This window comes from Electrophorus electricus, chromosome 11, assembly GCF_013358815.1.
Source record: "Electrophorus electricus isolate fEleEle1 chromosome 11, fEleEle1.pri, whole genome shotgun sequence".
NCBI lineage: Eukaryota > Metazoa > Chordata > Actinopteri > Gymnotiformes > Gymnotidae > Electrophorus > Electrophorus electricus.
Genome location: NC_049545.1, coordinates 855126 through 870000, shown reverse-complemented (window position 1 = coordinate 870000; position 14875 = coordinate 855126). Strand labels below are relative to the sequence as shown.

Sequence of the window (14875 nt, the reverse complement as noted above, 5' to 3'; positions counted from 1 at the left end):
CACACACGCACACACACATGCTCTCACACAGACACACATACACACACGTGTGTGCAGTGCATACAGTAATACTGCCAGCGAGTACAGCTCTGGGCAAGTAGATAACTTCACGAAACTCTGGAAATGTGCTGGAGACAGGACAGTATGTTCCAGCCTCTAACCCATAAAGTGTGAGTGAGATCTGCTTACAGTGGCCTACAGCTGGCATGCCCCTGCACGCTGACACTAAGAGTGTTGACACACACACATGGATGTGCACATACATGTGTGTGTACACACTGTCAGGGGTGTTCTAGCTTATTAGATGGCACTAAACAGTTATTTTAAAGTAACACTGAATAAGTTTGTGCTAATAAACGATACATAACTAAGTACTTAAAGTGCTGAAAAATAGGCCTCAATGTGGTTTAAAGGAGAAGTTACAAAACCAACGGTTACAGAACGATTTCCACATCAAATGTGAGATTAGAGTCAAAAGACTTAATCAGTGAATGCAATCCTGCATCTGCAAACAGTTCCCTTATCAAAACAAATGTCGTGAGGAACATTCCAGAACAGGCTAGTCAGTGCCGTGGTTTTCTAACTGTGCGGCAAGGTTGTCACGAGGCGAGGGCCGCAGGCACCTGGGGTTTGGCCGGGAGGTGCAGCCGTGCGGTGTGCAGACGGCCGCAGACGGCAGGGCCGTGCAGCCGCATGCTGAGGGCTCCCAGACAGACCGACGCTCCACTGCCTGCATGCTTCACTCCGGCTCTGCCTTCTTTATGTGTTCTAGCATCAAAAGGCAGTGAATCTATGGAAAACCACAGCGGATCAACGGAAGATTTCAGCCAGCGACGGGGCTCATAGTGGATATCAAAGCCGGTGTGCTGCTACGCCTTAAAGATTTTTCCCTTTGCAAACCTGTTTGTCCAAAACAAATGGTTACAACTGGACCTTAGCATGGCTTTCACACACATGCCTGCCTCTTTAACCGCAATAACTCGTTCTCAAGGCGTGCTTATGTGTGACCCGTGATTAAAATATGTGGTCTGTCCATATGACGGGCCCCAGGCAGCAAAAACAAGGCTGGATGTCCTCTCGCCTCCAGCAGCCATTACATCGGAAGGCTATCAGACCAGCAAACCTACAGCAGGGACCACACAAACCAGCCTACAGGGCTGGGAAGCCACGGGAGTAAGAGGAACAGAGGACAACAGGACAAGAGAGAGGAGTAAACAGGAAAAGACCCTGAGAAAGGCACAGGCGTACCTGCCCACGAGCCACGCCACGCGCCTCCTGGTCGACCGCCGGACAGCTGACAAACAGCACTGTTGTATGGAGTTGTGAAGGTTTCCTGAAGGATAGCAAACATGTTGAACACAAGTTGGAAACCCTGCAGAGGCCATGGTATGTTTTAAAAAAAGTTTGTGAGTGACATGACATCGCCTTCCCAAAGCACACAGAGTTCTTTCCCAGGTTTCTTTCAAGATTTGTCATGCGTACATGTGACATGAACTGAGCAAACTGTTTCATAGCTCATTACTGTGAAAATGTGATATCTTTTACTAAAATACATAAACGCAAAACTTTAATAAAACACTGCATGTGCACTAAAGGAAGACTAGTTCAGACAGCTGAATGTGTCAGCATCAATGCACTTTATAAAATAATAACATTATTATTAGGAGTCATTAATCATCTACAAACAGATTTCAGCTTAATAATAATTCTTTGGTTGTGTATATATAGGTTATATTGGGATATATGCATTTCTGCAATATATGTGTATATATTCAATATATGTGCATGTTTTGTTTTTTTTTCAAAATCAAAGTCCTTTCAATAGCAGAATGCAGATTTTAAAAGAACACAAAAGCTGTAATAAAGGAGTGTTTCCAAGCGCAATTACAGGGTTGTGATAAAGACGTGTTTTAACATTAATACCTGTTATTGGCTGACTCCATGCTGTCTAGCACATTGCTTTGGTGAGACCTGGATGATCTTGAGGGCTGGAAACAGGAAAAAGAAAAGTGGTTCATGTGAGAACTAATTGGCCAGTGATGTGAACACTACTGGACATACTGGTTAGTGGCAGCAGTATATCCACTTTCGCCTTCTGTTTGTTTACTCCTTATGGAACAACACACATGATGCAACCAACAGGAAAAACAACAAATAGAGGGGTCTCCGTGATCAGATCTCCATGACAAACAGGTGATAAACAATCAGGAATAAACACACATAAACTTCAAATGAAGTGTGTGTGCACGGCCAGCTCAGATGCCCAGTGAAAGCCTCTACGTCACTCACCACTCACTGGCTTGCACAAACCCACCTGACATTTCAAGTCACATAACTATGAAACTATGAAAGTCACGTAACTATGCAGGCACAGATCACAAAAACCAGTTATCATTTTAACCTGTGCTGACGAAACCCTGTGCTGACTAAATCCTGTGCTGACAAACCCTGTGCTCATGAAACCCTGTGCTGACAAAACCCCATGCTGATGAACCCTGTGCTGACAAACCCTGTGCTCATGAAACCCTGTGCTGAGGAAACCTTGTGATGATGAACCCTGTGCTCATGAAACCCTGTGCTGACAAAACCCCATGCTGATGAACCCTGTGCTGACAAACCCTGTGCTCATGAAACCCTGTGCTGATGAAACCTTGTGCTGATGAACCCTGTGCTCATGAAACCCTGTGCTCATGAAACCTGTTCTGACAAAACCCTGTGCTGACGAAACCTTGTGCTGACGAATCCTGTGCTCATGAAACCCTGTGCTGACAAACCTTTTGGTTTGTCAAGCACCCATGTACAAGCACCCATGTACACAGACACAGACACAGACACAGACACACACACACACACACACACACATTTAGCTTCAGGTGAGAGCTCATGCTAATCAAGGCCTTATTAAGCTGCCTGCAATTTAGACTGAATGTTGTGCAGGGAAGCGTTCTAACTCTTTCAGGCCTGAACTAGGAATTGTGGGATTGCTAGAACAATTAGCCTACTTTAACTTGCGTCATTTTGCCATATGGCCCACGTCCACTTGCAATCTCTCATGCTATGGTGCCATCAATTACCAGTACTGAGTCATTGCTCAAAAGAGCCATAATACAGAGAGACGAACCAGCTCCAATATGGCCAGGAATTCTGTAGATCCAATGTTGTCCTGGAGCAGAGAGCTGTTTTTGGAGAAGGTGAACTAGTAGATTGAAATCAGAAATAATAGTCTGATGGTCCTCATTAAAGAAAGAGATAAATGAAAGTGTGGAGGATATGGAGAAAGGGGCCAGACTCACAGGAGCTGAGTGTGGGCTGAGGCTCCACTCTGGTGACTGAGCGTCGTGTCTGGGCTTCCTGGCCCTGGGGACGTCCTGCGTGGCACACAGTCTCTTCTCAGCAGCGCTGCCATGAACTCTGGGGCTGATCAAGCCAGTGGACGGGATGTTCTCCTTATCAGTGTCATCCCTGAGGAGGAGAGAGACTATAGCCTTCACAACAGCACACAGACAGCCTGCCAGAACCCTCTCTCTTCTCCTCCTGGACTGGTAAGGGAGTGATCCGGCTCCGCCCGATCCAGCACACTCTGGGTCATGCTCGCTGGATGTTGACCCCTCATCTCACTTGCAGTCTCATGAGAAACATGGCCATCGCCGAGCAGGCTGCCAGGTACTCGTCCTCACCTGCATTTCTCTCTGATCTCCGCTTGCTCACGCTGCTGGCGTCGTCTCTCACGAGCTGTTGTCATGGGAGATGAGGAGTGGCCGGTCAACTCGGTCCGCTGCGGTGACCTCTGACCCGTCCGCATGTGAACATCAAAGAGATGTTGTTGCACTGCTGAACGGATCGTTCTCTCGAGGTAACTAAACAAAGGAAGAGAGAGAAGCCTGTCACCCTCAGAGACGCGGCTACAATTATACCCACAGGAAACACAGCTACAATTATACCCACAGGAAACACGGCTACAATTATACCCACAGGAAACACGGCTACAATTATACCCACAGGAAACACAGCTACAATTATACCCACAGGAAACACAGCTACAATTATACCCACAGGAAACACGGCTACAATTATACCCACAGGAAACACAGCTACAATTATACCCACAGGAAACACAGCTACAATTATACCCACAAGAAACACGGCTACAATTATACCCACAGGAAACACGGCTACAATTATACCCACAGACTATGCAGATTTGTCCATGGTGAGTAGATAGGGCAGAATAAAGGACTACATTTCTAGCACGCTGAGTTAATGAACAGCTGCTTACTGCCTTAAAGCCGGCCTGCAGAGACCAGGAGAGATTTGAGAGCTGGAGGAGAGAACAGAGGAAACAGCATAAACACATCACACCGTGAAGCTAAAACAACTCTGAACAGGCTCCTGAAAATCTGCCACAGCTTACAAACATGCACATCCAGGCCAACCTTGAACCGGCACCTTCCAGGTGACAAAAGTCTGTACTGGAGAACTGAACACACATTTATGCTCATCCGTCAGTGTGCATGCACCATCCGTCAGTATGCATGCATCATCTGACAGTGTACATGCACCATCTGTCAGAGTGCATGCACCATCCAACTGTGTGCATGCACCATCCGTCAGTATGCATGCATCATCTGACAGTGTACATGCACCATCCGTCAGTATGCATGCATCATCTGACAGTGTACATGCACCATCCGTCAGTATGCATGCATCATCTGACAGTGTACATGCACCATCCGTCAGTATGCATGCATCATCTGACAGTGTACATGCACCATCTGTCAGAGTGCATGCACCATCCAACTGTGTGCATGCACCATCTGTCAGTATGCATGCATTATCTGACAGTGTACATGCACCAACCAACTGTGCATGCACCATCTTTCAGTGTGCATGCATCCGTCACCGTATAAATCATTCTCAGTGTTAGTTGTGTTTATCTGCTGGGACACCAACATTTCTATTAGATGACGGACTTAACAGTTCCACAGTGAACAGTTCTCCTGAAATGACTAAATAATTATTTCATAAAGGCCTTTTTTTTTGTGAGAATATAGACAACTTTGCCTCAACTTTGAGCCAGCCATTTTGCAAATGGCTGTTAGGGATGAAATACTCAAGAGTTAAATACACTTGGGAAAAAGCTACTTAGGCAGTACATCTAGCACCAAACATTTGTGATTACTAAGAAACAGCCGTGCTGATAGGTGCCAATTAGAGTCAAGTCCCAAAACTGAGCAGTTTAATAACAACAACAGATCCTGACGTCTCTGTGGAATCAAAATGACTGGAATCAAGGCTGTCAAGCCAGTGAGACTGGCTATCGCCCTCCACAAACCCGTCAGTATACACTGACAGCACTGCTTTGTGGGAAACCAACATGACGAAACAAACAACTGATTTCAACAGTTGAGAGATTACAGCACCTCTCTGAGACTTTTCTAGAGGCAGACACACCAGCCCAGCCAAGCCACTCCGCAGTGGGTGGTCGCGGTGGCTAGTTGTGATGGGCTATGGAGAGCTGCTTGCTGCCAGCAGCTGCTCAGTCCAAAGGTCGAAGAAAGACACGCCTGCACCGTGTATTTTCAAGAAAGGTCAAGGTCACCCCTTCACTGAGGTCTAACATGTCTCTGGCAGCGTGATAAAGCATAATACCACTGTATTTAAAAAGAACATATTAATAATACATATAGAGAACTGCATATCAATTAGGGCAGACAAGAATTAGCAACCCAAAAGTTACTGATTATTAAAGGAATAGCAAAGATCTCCGATACACCGCGTGGGGTCAGAGTGTGTGAAAAGTGACATACAACTACAAAGGCCCAGCCTGTGCCTGCCAAGCCAAATGTGAGGCAAATAAAAACAATGATTATTAGTGTAACAGCAATAAGGAAGAAAGCAATAACCTGTGTCAAAGAACATGGCTAAGCTACCTGACTTCATAATTACTATACCTTACTATAGCTACAATCAGCTCAGAAAATCTGGTTATTTAAATTTTATTCAGTTTTTTATAGGAAAAGGAAAATAAGTAATTATTATACTTAATAATAATATATAATAATAATAATAATAATAATAATAATAATAATAATAATAATAATAATAATGAATAGAGCAATTAAAAGTGTGTTCATAACCTCTACCACTGGCGACTCTGTAACTTGGGTTCTATTCAGTTATCAAGACATTATCTTCTGTTATGTCTGCTCTATTTTAAACCACAGCCACATGACGATAGTTACGATGACATGGTCAGGGACATGCCAGTTAACCAGCGTCCAGGGACAGCCTTCAGCACGGCTTCCGGAAATGACTCCACTGTTCAAAAACCACTCAGTCCTACTGTAACGAGAAATCAGACTCCTTACGAAGATGGCATTTGAGAGGTATCAGACTACAGGAAATAAAATCGTCTGATGCCAAAGAGACCAACAGCTGTCTGAGTAAATATATTGATTACATAATGCAAATGGTGCCAGGAGACTTCCCTGGACACAGGTGTGAGTTCCTGACAGCCACAGCGGACACCAACCTGCCATCTCATGGTTGGGGTTACTGAACCCTCTAATGGGTGGGGTTACTGCACCGTCTGATGAGTGGGGTTACTGCACCATCTGATGGGTGGGGTTACTGCATCTCCTGATGGGTGGGGTTACTGCACCATCTGATGGGCGGGGTTACTGCACCGTCTGATGGGTGGGGTTACTGCACCGTCTGATGGGTGGGGTTACTGCACCGTCTGATGAGTGGGGTTACTGCAACATCTGATGGGCGGGGTTACTGCATCACCTGATGGGTGGGGTTACTGCACCATCTGATGAGTGGGGTTACTGCACCATCTGATGGGTGGGGTTACTGCATCACCTGATGGGTGGGGTTACTGCACCATCTGATGGGTGGGGTTCCTGCACCAGCCACCAGCTGAAGGCACGTTAGGCTCCACTGAAGTGAAAGCCTCTTTAGTTCACACAAGCCCCATGCTCCTACCTTACTGTCACTTGATTGCATACTGTAAATATTTTTATTTAGGCCATATAGACCTTTCAACCACTGAAACCTACCCGAGCCCTGAGCGCAACCTGTACTAGGCCAGGGATTATCTGAGACTCTTCTTTGATTGGTTTCTTATCTGAAACTCTTCTTTGAATGGTTAGGGGACAACATGATGATAAGATTAATGCTGACTCAGTGAATGAAACAAACAACCGTGTAACAAAGGAAACACTCGCGGGGCCACTCCTGCTCGTAAACATCAGCGCCACGTGTGCACGTGTGTGTGAGACCCTGTGACTCAGGATAATACTGCCATGCTTCCTGGTAGCAGTTTGTAAGACATAATCAGTGAGTATCTTGAAGAGAAGAGGGCTAATGACAGCTCCAATAGATACACTTCGAAACGTCCATTAGAAATCAGTCAGGTGTATCAGGCAATACACTCATGTGCACATAATACACCCCCCCCCCCAAATCATCTCCCAAATCACACACACACACACACACACACACACACACACCACGAACACAGGAAATAATTCTGCAGTAAGTATGCTAAAGGATGTAAACAACTTCTCCCAGTGGAACCATGGCCCTATTGGGGGGTAGGGGTGTTGTATCTAAAACAACTACTGTTCTACTACAGAAATCCCACAGACCAGCAACCAGCTTACTTAAATCTATAGTTACGCAGTTACTTAATAAATTCGCAGTAGTTACTGAATAATAACTTGCCTTAAAATCAATACCGAAATAATAAGACTGAGGTTTAGGAGGCTAGTGCTTGTCACAGCTTGACACATTAAGAGGCTGCAGCCTGGGGATGCTGTCCCCATGACAACGGACCATGTGACAGAACTACACAGGGACACAAGAAGCTCACTTCATTGGCTAGTTTAGCTGAGCTCTGTCATCAGGGTGCCAAAGGTTTGCTTGCACAGAGCAGGTGAGAAGGTTGAGAGCATGCGTAGACAGTAGACAGGTGGAGTCCAGGTGCACCTGACCAGCACACTCCCTGAGAGGGCCACTGGTGCCAAGCCTGGTGTGTGCTGGCAAGGATGGCATCAGTGAGTATAATCCCACGCTGGCAGAAATGGCAGAGCAGACAGCAGGACAGAAACGGGCGGAGAAGGGCCATCTGCCGAGTCACATGAGAGGTCTGATTCAAAGGGGCCACCGTGAAGAGTCCCGGGCGAGAATCAACGTGATGTGAGAGCAACAGGAACCGGCCAGCAGAGACCAGTGGGGGCCAGACACAGAGACAGAGGTACCAACTCTCCCAGTGTGAAGGCCACTGAAAGATGGTGCTAGTGGGATTAAAGGACACCAAGCAGGGATTCCTACTGCTAAACGTCCTCTGACTGTGAAACGTGTTTTATAAGCACTGCACTTCCCACTGATCTGAGACCTGTAGCGCTCATCTGCATGGTCAGCACTGCCTCTTTCCCACTGATCTGAGACCTGTGTGGTAAGCACTGATCAGGTCAGGTTTGGGAAATGCTGCAGTGCAGTACAGAATGATACATGTGAAGGGTCACACTGCTTACCACAGACAGGAAGTGATGCTATTTTGAGTTTGATTAGCGCGGAGTAGGGTCAAAGTTTATGTGATTATTTATTGCACTTATTACAAGTTTTTCCAAATCCCAAATCAGTGTGACTCAGTCTAACTAAGACTAACTCAGTGTAACTCAGACTAACTCAGAATAATTCAGTCTAACTCAGACTAACTCAGCTATTTTTAATGATTCAAACTGGAATGAAGAACAAACAACTGCAACAGCAGACGTCAATTTACCTTCACGCCATGTAACGCGTTAAGAGGAGTGTCACAGACTCCGTAACATGTGCTGCATGTGCTGAGTTTGCTGTCTGCTGATACACAAAGTGTGTGAAAGAAAACACGTATCCCCATAAACACATGCAGCTGGACAACAGCAGTAACAACAGTGAGAGAAGACAAGACATGAGACACAAACGAGCGGAAGGAAAAGTATGAGAAAAGAAAGAGATCAAGTGTCAGAAAGGGAGCACAGAGAAAGACAGAGGAAGAAAGCAATCAAGAAAGACAGACAGAGACAGAAAGATGAACCGAGACAGAGAGAGCGACAGAGAAAGCAAGAATCCAAAAAAAGATTTGGAGAGGGACTCAAGGGTAGAGAGAAATAGCTACTTACCTCACGTAGAAAGGAGATATTGGTCTCTCGTCCTCCTGGGAGCTGAAACCGGTAAAAACCAACGTCAGGATCATGGAACAGAATAACATAACCAGAGCCTGGTTTGGCCAGGCAAGCCAACACAGCAACAAGCATCTCCGAGCAGTTCAGGGCCTATGTGAGGCTTGTCTGCAGTAATTATTACGGCCAGAGAGCAGCATGTCACCAGCGCCCTACCTCAAAGTGCAACACCCCGGGAATCTCCTCTAAAAAACACAATGCATTATGGAATAGGCGCCATCCACACTGACTTAGCTCTCAGTGGTTCACACACAGCTGGCATGCATGTCGTACTTTTTAACGTATTCTGTGGTGCTCCCATGAAAGGCCTCACAGACAAGAAAATACAAAGCAGATTTTACACAGAGACCATAAAGAGCCAAGTGACTTTAATTATCAAACTCAGGTGGGAATCAACTGTAAAGCAACCTCAGCGATCAACAGCTCTTGAGAAGTCGATGTGCGTTGTTCTTGATAAAATATTTAATCCATGATAGCAGATTGCTGTGGTTAGAACACTTGATGTTCATTGGTACCAACCTAAAGTAAAAGGTTGCTAGTTGGACTCTAGGAGAGTACTAGAGAAAAGGAAGCCCAGGTTGTGTACCAGAGAAACACAGGTTGTGAGCTCCTAGCAGCAGACATGAGCGAGGTACTGTACTGCACACACACAGCAGTGGCCGCCCAAGCACGGCATCCCCGATGCGTCATCCTTCCCACATGTTGAAAAAGAGAAGCAAATTTTTAATGACTTCTAGCTGAATAATCAAGCTAAAAACAGATCAGAGAAACGTGCTCGGAGTCCCTCGCTTGCTTAGACTGTGGGGACTATGGAACAGGATGTGAATTGTTGTGGCTCATTTACTGAGACTCCTGGCATACACCACTCAGTTATACGTGACACACCTTCACGTAGGCTGTTGTAAAATCTGTGTGTGTGTTTGTGTGTGTGTTTGGATTTAGATCCTGTTCACACAGGAATGAAAAATAGGGGCAAGGTTCAAACAACTTTAAAAGACTCATCATATGACTCACTGCACTACAGAATTTATGAATGTGGTTGTGTGTGTTGGGGGGGGATGCGCACGTGTGCATGTGTGTGTGTGTGTGTGTGTGTATGCACGTACGAGTACAGAAGGGTGATGTTCCCACCCACAAAAAGGAATTACACAGATGCTGTCCAGTTCACTGAGCCTTCATATACACATTAATAAAATCAGAAGTGTTTGATCAAGTTCGTAATTTTAATTACAAACTCGTAATTTTAATTACAAAATGTTGTTTACATTTCTCATTCTCTACTCCTCTCCTCGTGGTGAGATGAACAAAGGCAGGTTTGTAAATGAGAATTCTGTAATCTGGCATCTCATTCCAGACATATTTCCACAACGTTGTGTTTTGCGAGACTGCTCTGCAGGTAAGAGAAGCTTAATCCTTCCGCCTGCCACCTCACATGTGTTGGACTGACCCAGTGAGTGCCTGACCTGGAGGACCAGGCCAGCGTGAAGGTCTGCTGGTCACGACAAACCTGCTCCTCTGACCGTACGAGGGTGTGCCAAAGTGCTCATCAAATGAAGTTCACACTCTTGTGAGCAACAGTGCCAGTTACCACACACACACACACACGTTTATGCTCTACACCTTGCCAATCTGGGCTGGGTAAGAAAGCTAATGCCATTGAGTGAGCTAAAATAAAACACTTAAATACCAGTACAGGACTCTTAAACAGCCTACCTCCTTATATCAGAGGACCAGCTCACATGATAAACTGCTGTAGTACGGTGCACACTACAGTGAATGCTGGGATCGGAAAATACAGATCGAGATGAACACAATCCTGGATGTAGGACCTTCCCACAGTTCAGAGCGACGCTTAGTCGGGGATAAGTGGGACAGCAGCTGTCTGCCAGGCTCCTTACCGCGGTCTCTCTCACTGGATGTCTCAGTGGAATGGGTGTATTTCTTTCTGTTGCCCATGGCGATGCAGGGTTGCTGTGAGAGTGAGGTGATGTTTACCCCTCTGCTGATGCTAGCCTGTGGGCAGCCTGTCCATAGCTCACCATGTCTATGTGAAACTGGCTTGTTTCAACTCATGGTTAGTTACTGTTTCTATTTGCATATTACAATACATCACATAAACTAATCTTTATAGAAAAATAGAGAAATAAATATAAGCAATGAAATAAGTCATTTTAAATTCATTTTTAGAATTAATTACCTTAGAAGATCTGCACATAAAAAATTAAAGCCATCACAGTGTGCCCAACAAGTAAATCTGCAGCGCCACAGATCACTACTGCTGACGGCACAGATCACTACTGCAGCTCCACAGATCACTACTGCTGACGGCACAGATCACTACTGCTGACGGCACAGATCACTACTGCAGCGCCACAGATCACTACTGCTGAAGGCACAGATCACTACTGCAGCTCCACAGATCACTACTGCTGACGGCACAGATCACTACTGCAGCTCCACAGATCACTACTGCAGCGCCACAGATCACTACTGCAGCTCCACAGATCACTACTGCTGACGGCACCGGTGAAACTTGATATTTTGACACAGTAGACAGGTAAACACTAGCCAAGTTATGTATGCTTAGATGTCCTAATCTGAAACATGGTCAAACTGAATTCGCAAAGGTGCAGTGGGCCAATCCAACGTCGAACCACCTGCTGAGACTCACAGGCAAATCCTTTCAACCCTCACACATGGAAACGGAGACACGTCTGCATGTTAGCGTGGACTTGTTTGGTGACCAGCTCCGGTTTGCCCTGGTGGAGAGCCAGTGTGCTGCTACTGAAAGATGCCCATGCCTATGGACAGTCTGAGAAACACCCCCAGCAGGTGAATACCATGAGAAGCTGGAATCTATTCCAGGGACAATCCAGGCTCATTTAGTGGGTGTCAGGTTACGGCTGATCCTCATACAAATACATACACACTACTGGAGACCAAACTTACACATAACTAATTTGGCTATTGTGCTGGGTTTTAACTTGATCACATTGTAAGTGAAAATACTGTAATGTAAGAAATGTGTATATATATATATATATATATATATATATATATATATATATATATATATATATATATATATATATATATATATATATATATATATATATAAAAAAACAAATGTGTACGAGACTGTAGCTTTACATTGTGTCAGATTTCCAGTAAGTGGGTCCTGTTTCCAGTAAACGCATTCACACTCATGCAGGCATGTTGTCGGTTCATAGCCAGGGCAGGCTGGCGAATGCTGAGGACACCCAGACTAGCCCTTAACTAAACTCCCTGCAACTCAATCTACTCCAGCGCTGCAAGGCTGCCAGATCCAGTCTGTACTGGACTAGACATCGGGGCCTGGTTAGTCATGGGGCACAATGCCTGTCCCTCGCTTCTCGAGTGACACACTCACCCCTCCCTTTCCTGGGTCCCTGAAGAGAACACAGCTCACACCCTCTTATGGGGAAGTTCTGAGAACGTTTGATTTACAGTTTCTCCAGTGTGCTGTACCTCTACACATCCTGATGGAGATAAAACAATAGCCAGGAGAAGGACCAGACGAAACAGGAGAAGGAGAAATCGCTCTTCATCCTGCTGTGTTTGTATGTTACTACACGTTATTCTCCTTTCTCTACCTAGCCCTTGTAAGAGCGTTACATAGCAAACATGGCCTGTGTGCATTTATGCCACACATAATGGAAATTAAACCTCAATCCTCCCTGCTGTGTTACGTTGCTGTTATGTTTCACACTACCTATATGATGACCTAGTGTGGCAAACCCATAGCCCCTCATAGCCTTGCAGTCGTTAGCCCGTTAAGATAATTTATTATACACTCAGTTTACTAATCTGCAGTAAATAATTCTCTTGGTGTGAAAAGAATAACCATCACAGGGCCAACGACAACATAATGGCTGATATTTTAATGTCCTTTGTGCTTAAATGATAGTAATAATAGAGTTATATGATTTCATACATTTATGATTTTTGCTATAAAGCAGTTTGAACAACAACAGGGTGTGTTTGCACTTCACACCACGAGCATCCCTGATAACCAGAATGGTCATCCATCTTACTCAGCCACCGTCTAAGCGGCTAACGCTGCCAAGTTCATGCTATTCTGGGAGACACCTGATCTCCACTCCTGGATCAGCTTTCCGACATTTATAAAGTGTGCCGGGAATCCAGTGCTCTGTGGCACACGGCTAGCAGCATAACGGTACCTCTAAAATTGGATGCAATATGGGGGGTGGGGGGCTCATACTAACCCTATTACAACCGCCAGCCCTTTCATGCTGTTCTGAGAACAGCATTACAGTATGTAAAGCTCAAGCTCTGGCAAGGAAGAGCTGTTCCAGGATCAGCAATGATGAGCAGCTGGTGGGGAGGGAAGGTGGCTATGCTTTAATCCTTCTACTGCCATGGACGCGCGTGTCAACTGTGGCATCGTTTAACAGAAAACGGGAATGAAGTCAAAATTGAATATAAAAAATAGCAAGTGACTGCACACCTTAAAGCAAAAAAAATAATAATAATAATTTAATAATCAATGCAAACATTTAAATTAATGTTTTAGTTCTTACATTCAAACTGAATAATAAGACATTAGCTCAAGTGTGTTTTTGTGAATACACTTTATAATTGGGATTATTTTTAACCTCATGTATGCTCTGGCTCTGGAGTTTAATAAACCTGTGAGCCTTAGTCCTACCAGCTGTAAAGAAAAACCTTTAAACAACAGCCACTCTGGGTTTTTAACAACTAAGTCAGAGTGACTCTTTCGCTGTTTAAAGAAGCCGCTCAGTATATCTGCCCCTCTGATTAAATAACTCATTAATCTAACTCACAATCCAAACTCTCATTAATCCAATTCATAATCTAAAACATTAATCTTGGTTAAATTACATTATCATTAACATAAATTAACATTATCATTGTTTGCTACCAACAAATATACTATTGGCCCACATTACTGCAAAAACTTTGCTTTAGGAAATAGTGGACATGACAATCTGAGGACTTTTAAGAAACTTGGCACAGAATGAAGGCAATTAGTGTTGAAAACACTACTAGTGCCAGAATAAACAAGTGTATATACGACAGTACAGTGTCCACTGCAAACGTCTCTCTGCTCTCGGAGGTGCACATGGGTCAGTCGGCCTCTGCCAACTGGTCAACCATGATCGGTTCCCTAAGGCACTCACGATAAAATGCCATGATCACAAAGACACACACCTAGGAGACACACACCTAGCTAAACTCACTAACAACGCTAGAGTGCACAATAAAGCTACACCACTGCTCAATATTACACTCTAATGCATAAACACTGCTTGACACAGTGCAGATTAACCTGAAAGTCTAGATGTTCACCTGCTCAACGGGCCCGCACTCAGAACAGGGCTCAGGTCAGGAGGGCCCAGCTCCATGTGCTCGGCCCCAGGGCCTGTGCTCTCCACCCTGGGGCTGGAGCTCCTCTCCACGGGCTGCCTGCTGTGTGGGAATCCCGAGGACGGAACTGGCTGGGGAAGTGATGTGAACACCACCTCACACTTCGCCTTCTTCAGATGACACAGACAGACAGACAGACACACACACACACACACACACACACACACACACACACACACAGTTAGAAGAATGCTGAG

The 14875-nt window shown here is 45.1% G+C and overlaps 1 protein-coding gene across 1 annotated transcript in view; it reads right to left on the bottom strand.

Moving 5' to 3' along the window:
• The window catches only part of fam13a (family with sequence similarity 13 member A), a 40816-nt gene that overhangs the window by 12756 nt on the left and 13185 nt on the right, over positions 1–14875 (bottom strand). The window contains exons 7-13 of the mRNA XM_035531583.1: positions 14601–14788; positions 9171–9212; positions 4277–4318; positions 3678–3857; positions 3294–3462; positions 1924–1988; positions 1249–1333 (exon numbers count right to left, since the gene is read on the bottom strand). Of these exons, the coding sequence (XP_035387476.1) occupies positions 1249–1333; positions 1924–1988; positions 3294–3462; positions 3678–3857; positions 4277–4318; positions 9171–9212; positions 14601–14788 (771 nt within the window). The remainder of the gene's footprint in view (positions 1–1248; positions 1334–1923; positions 1989–3293; positions 3463–3677; positions 3858–4276; positions 4319–9170; positions 9213–14600; positions 14789–14875) is intronic.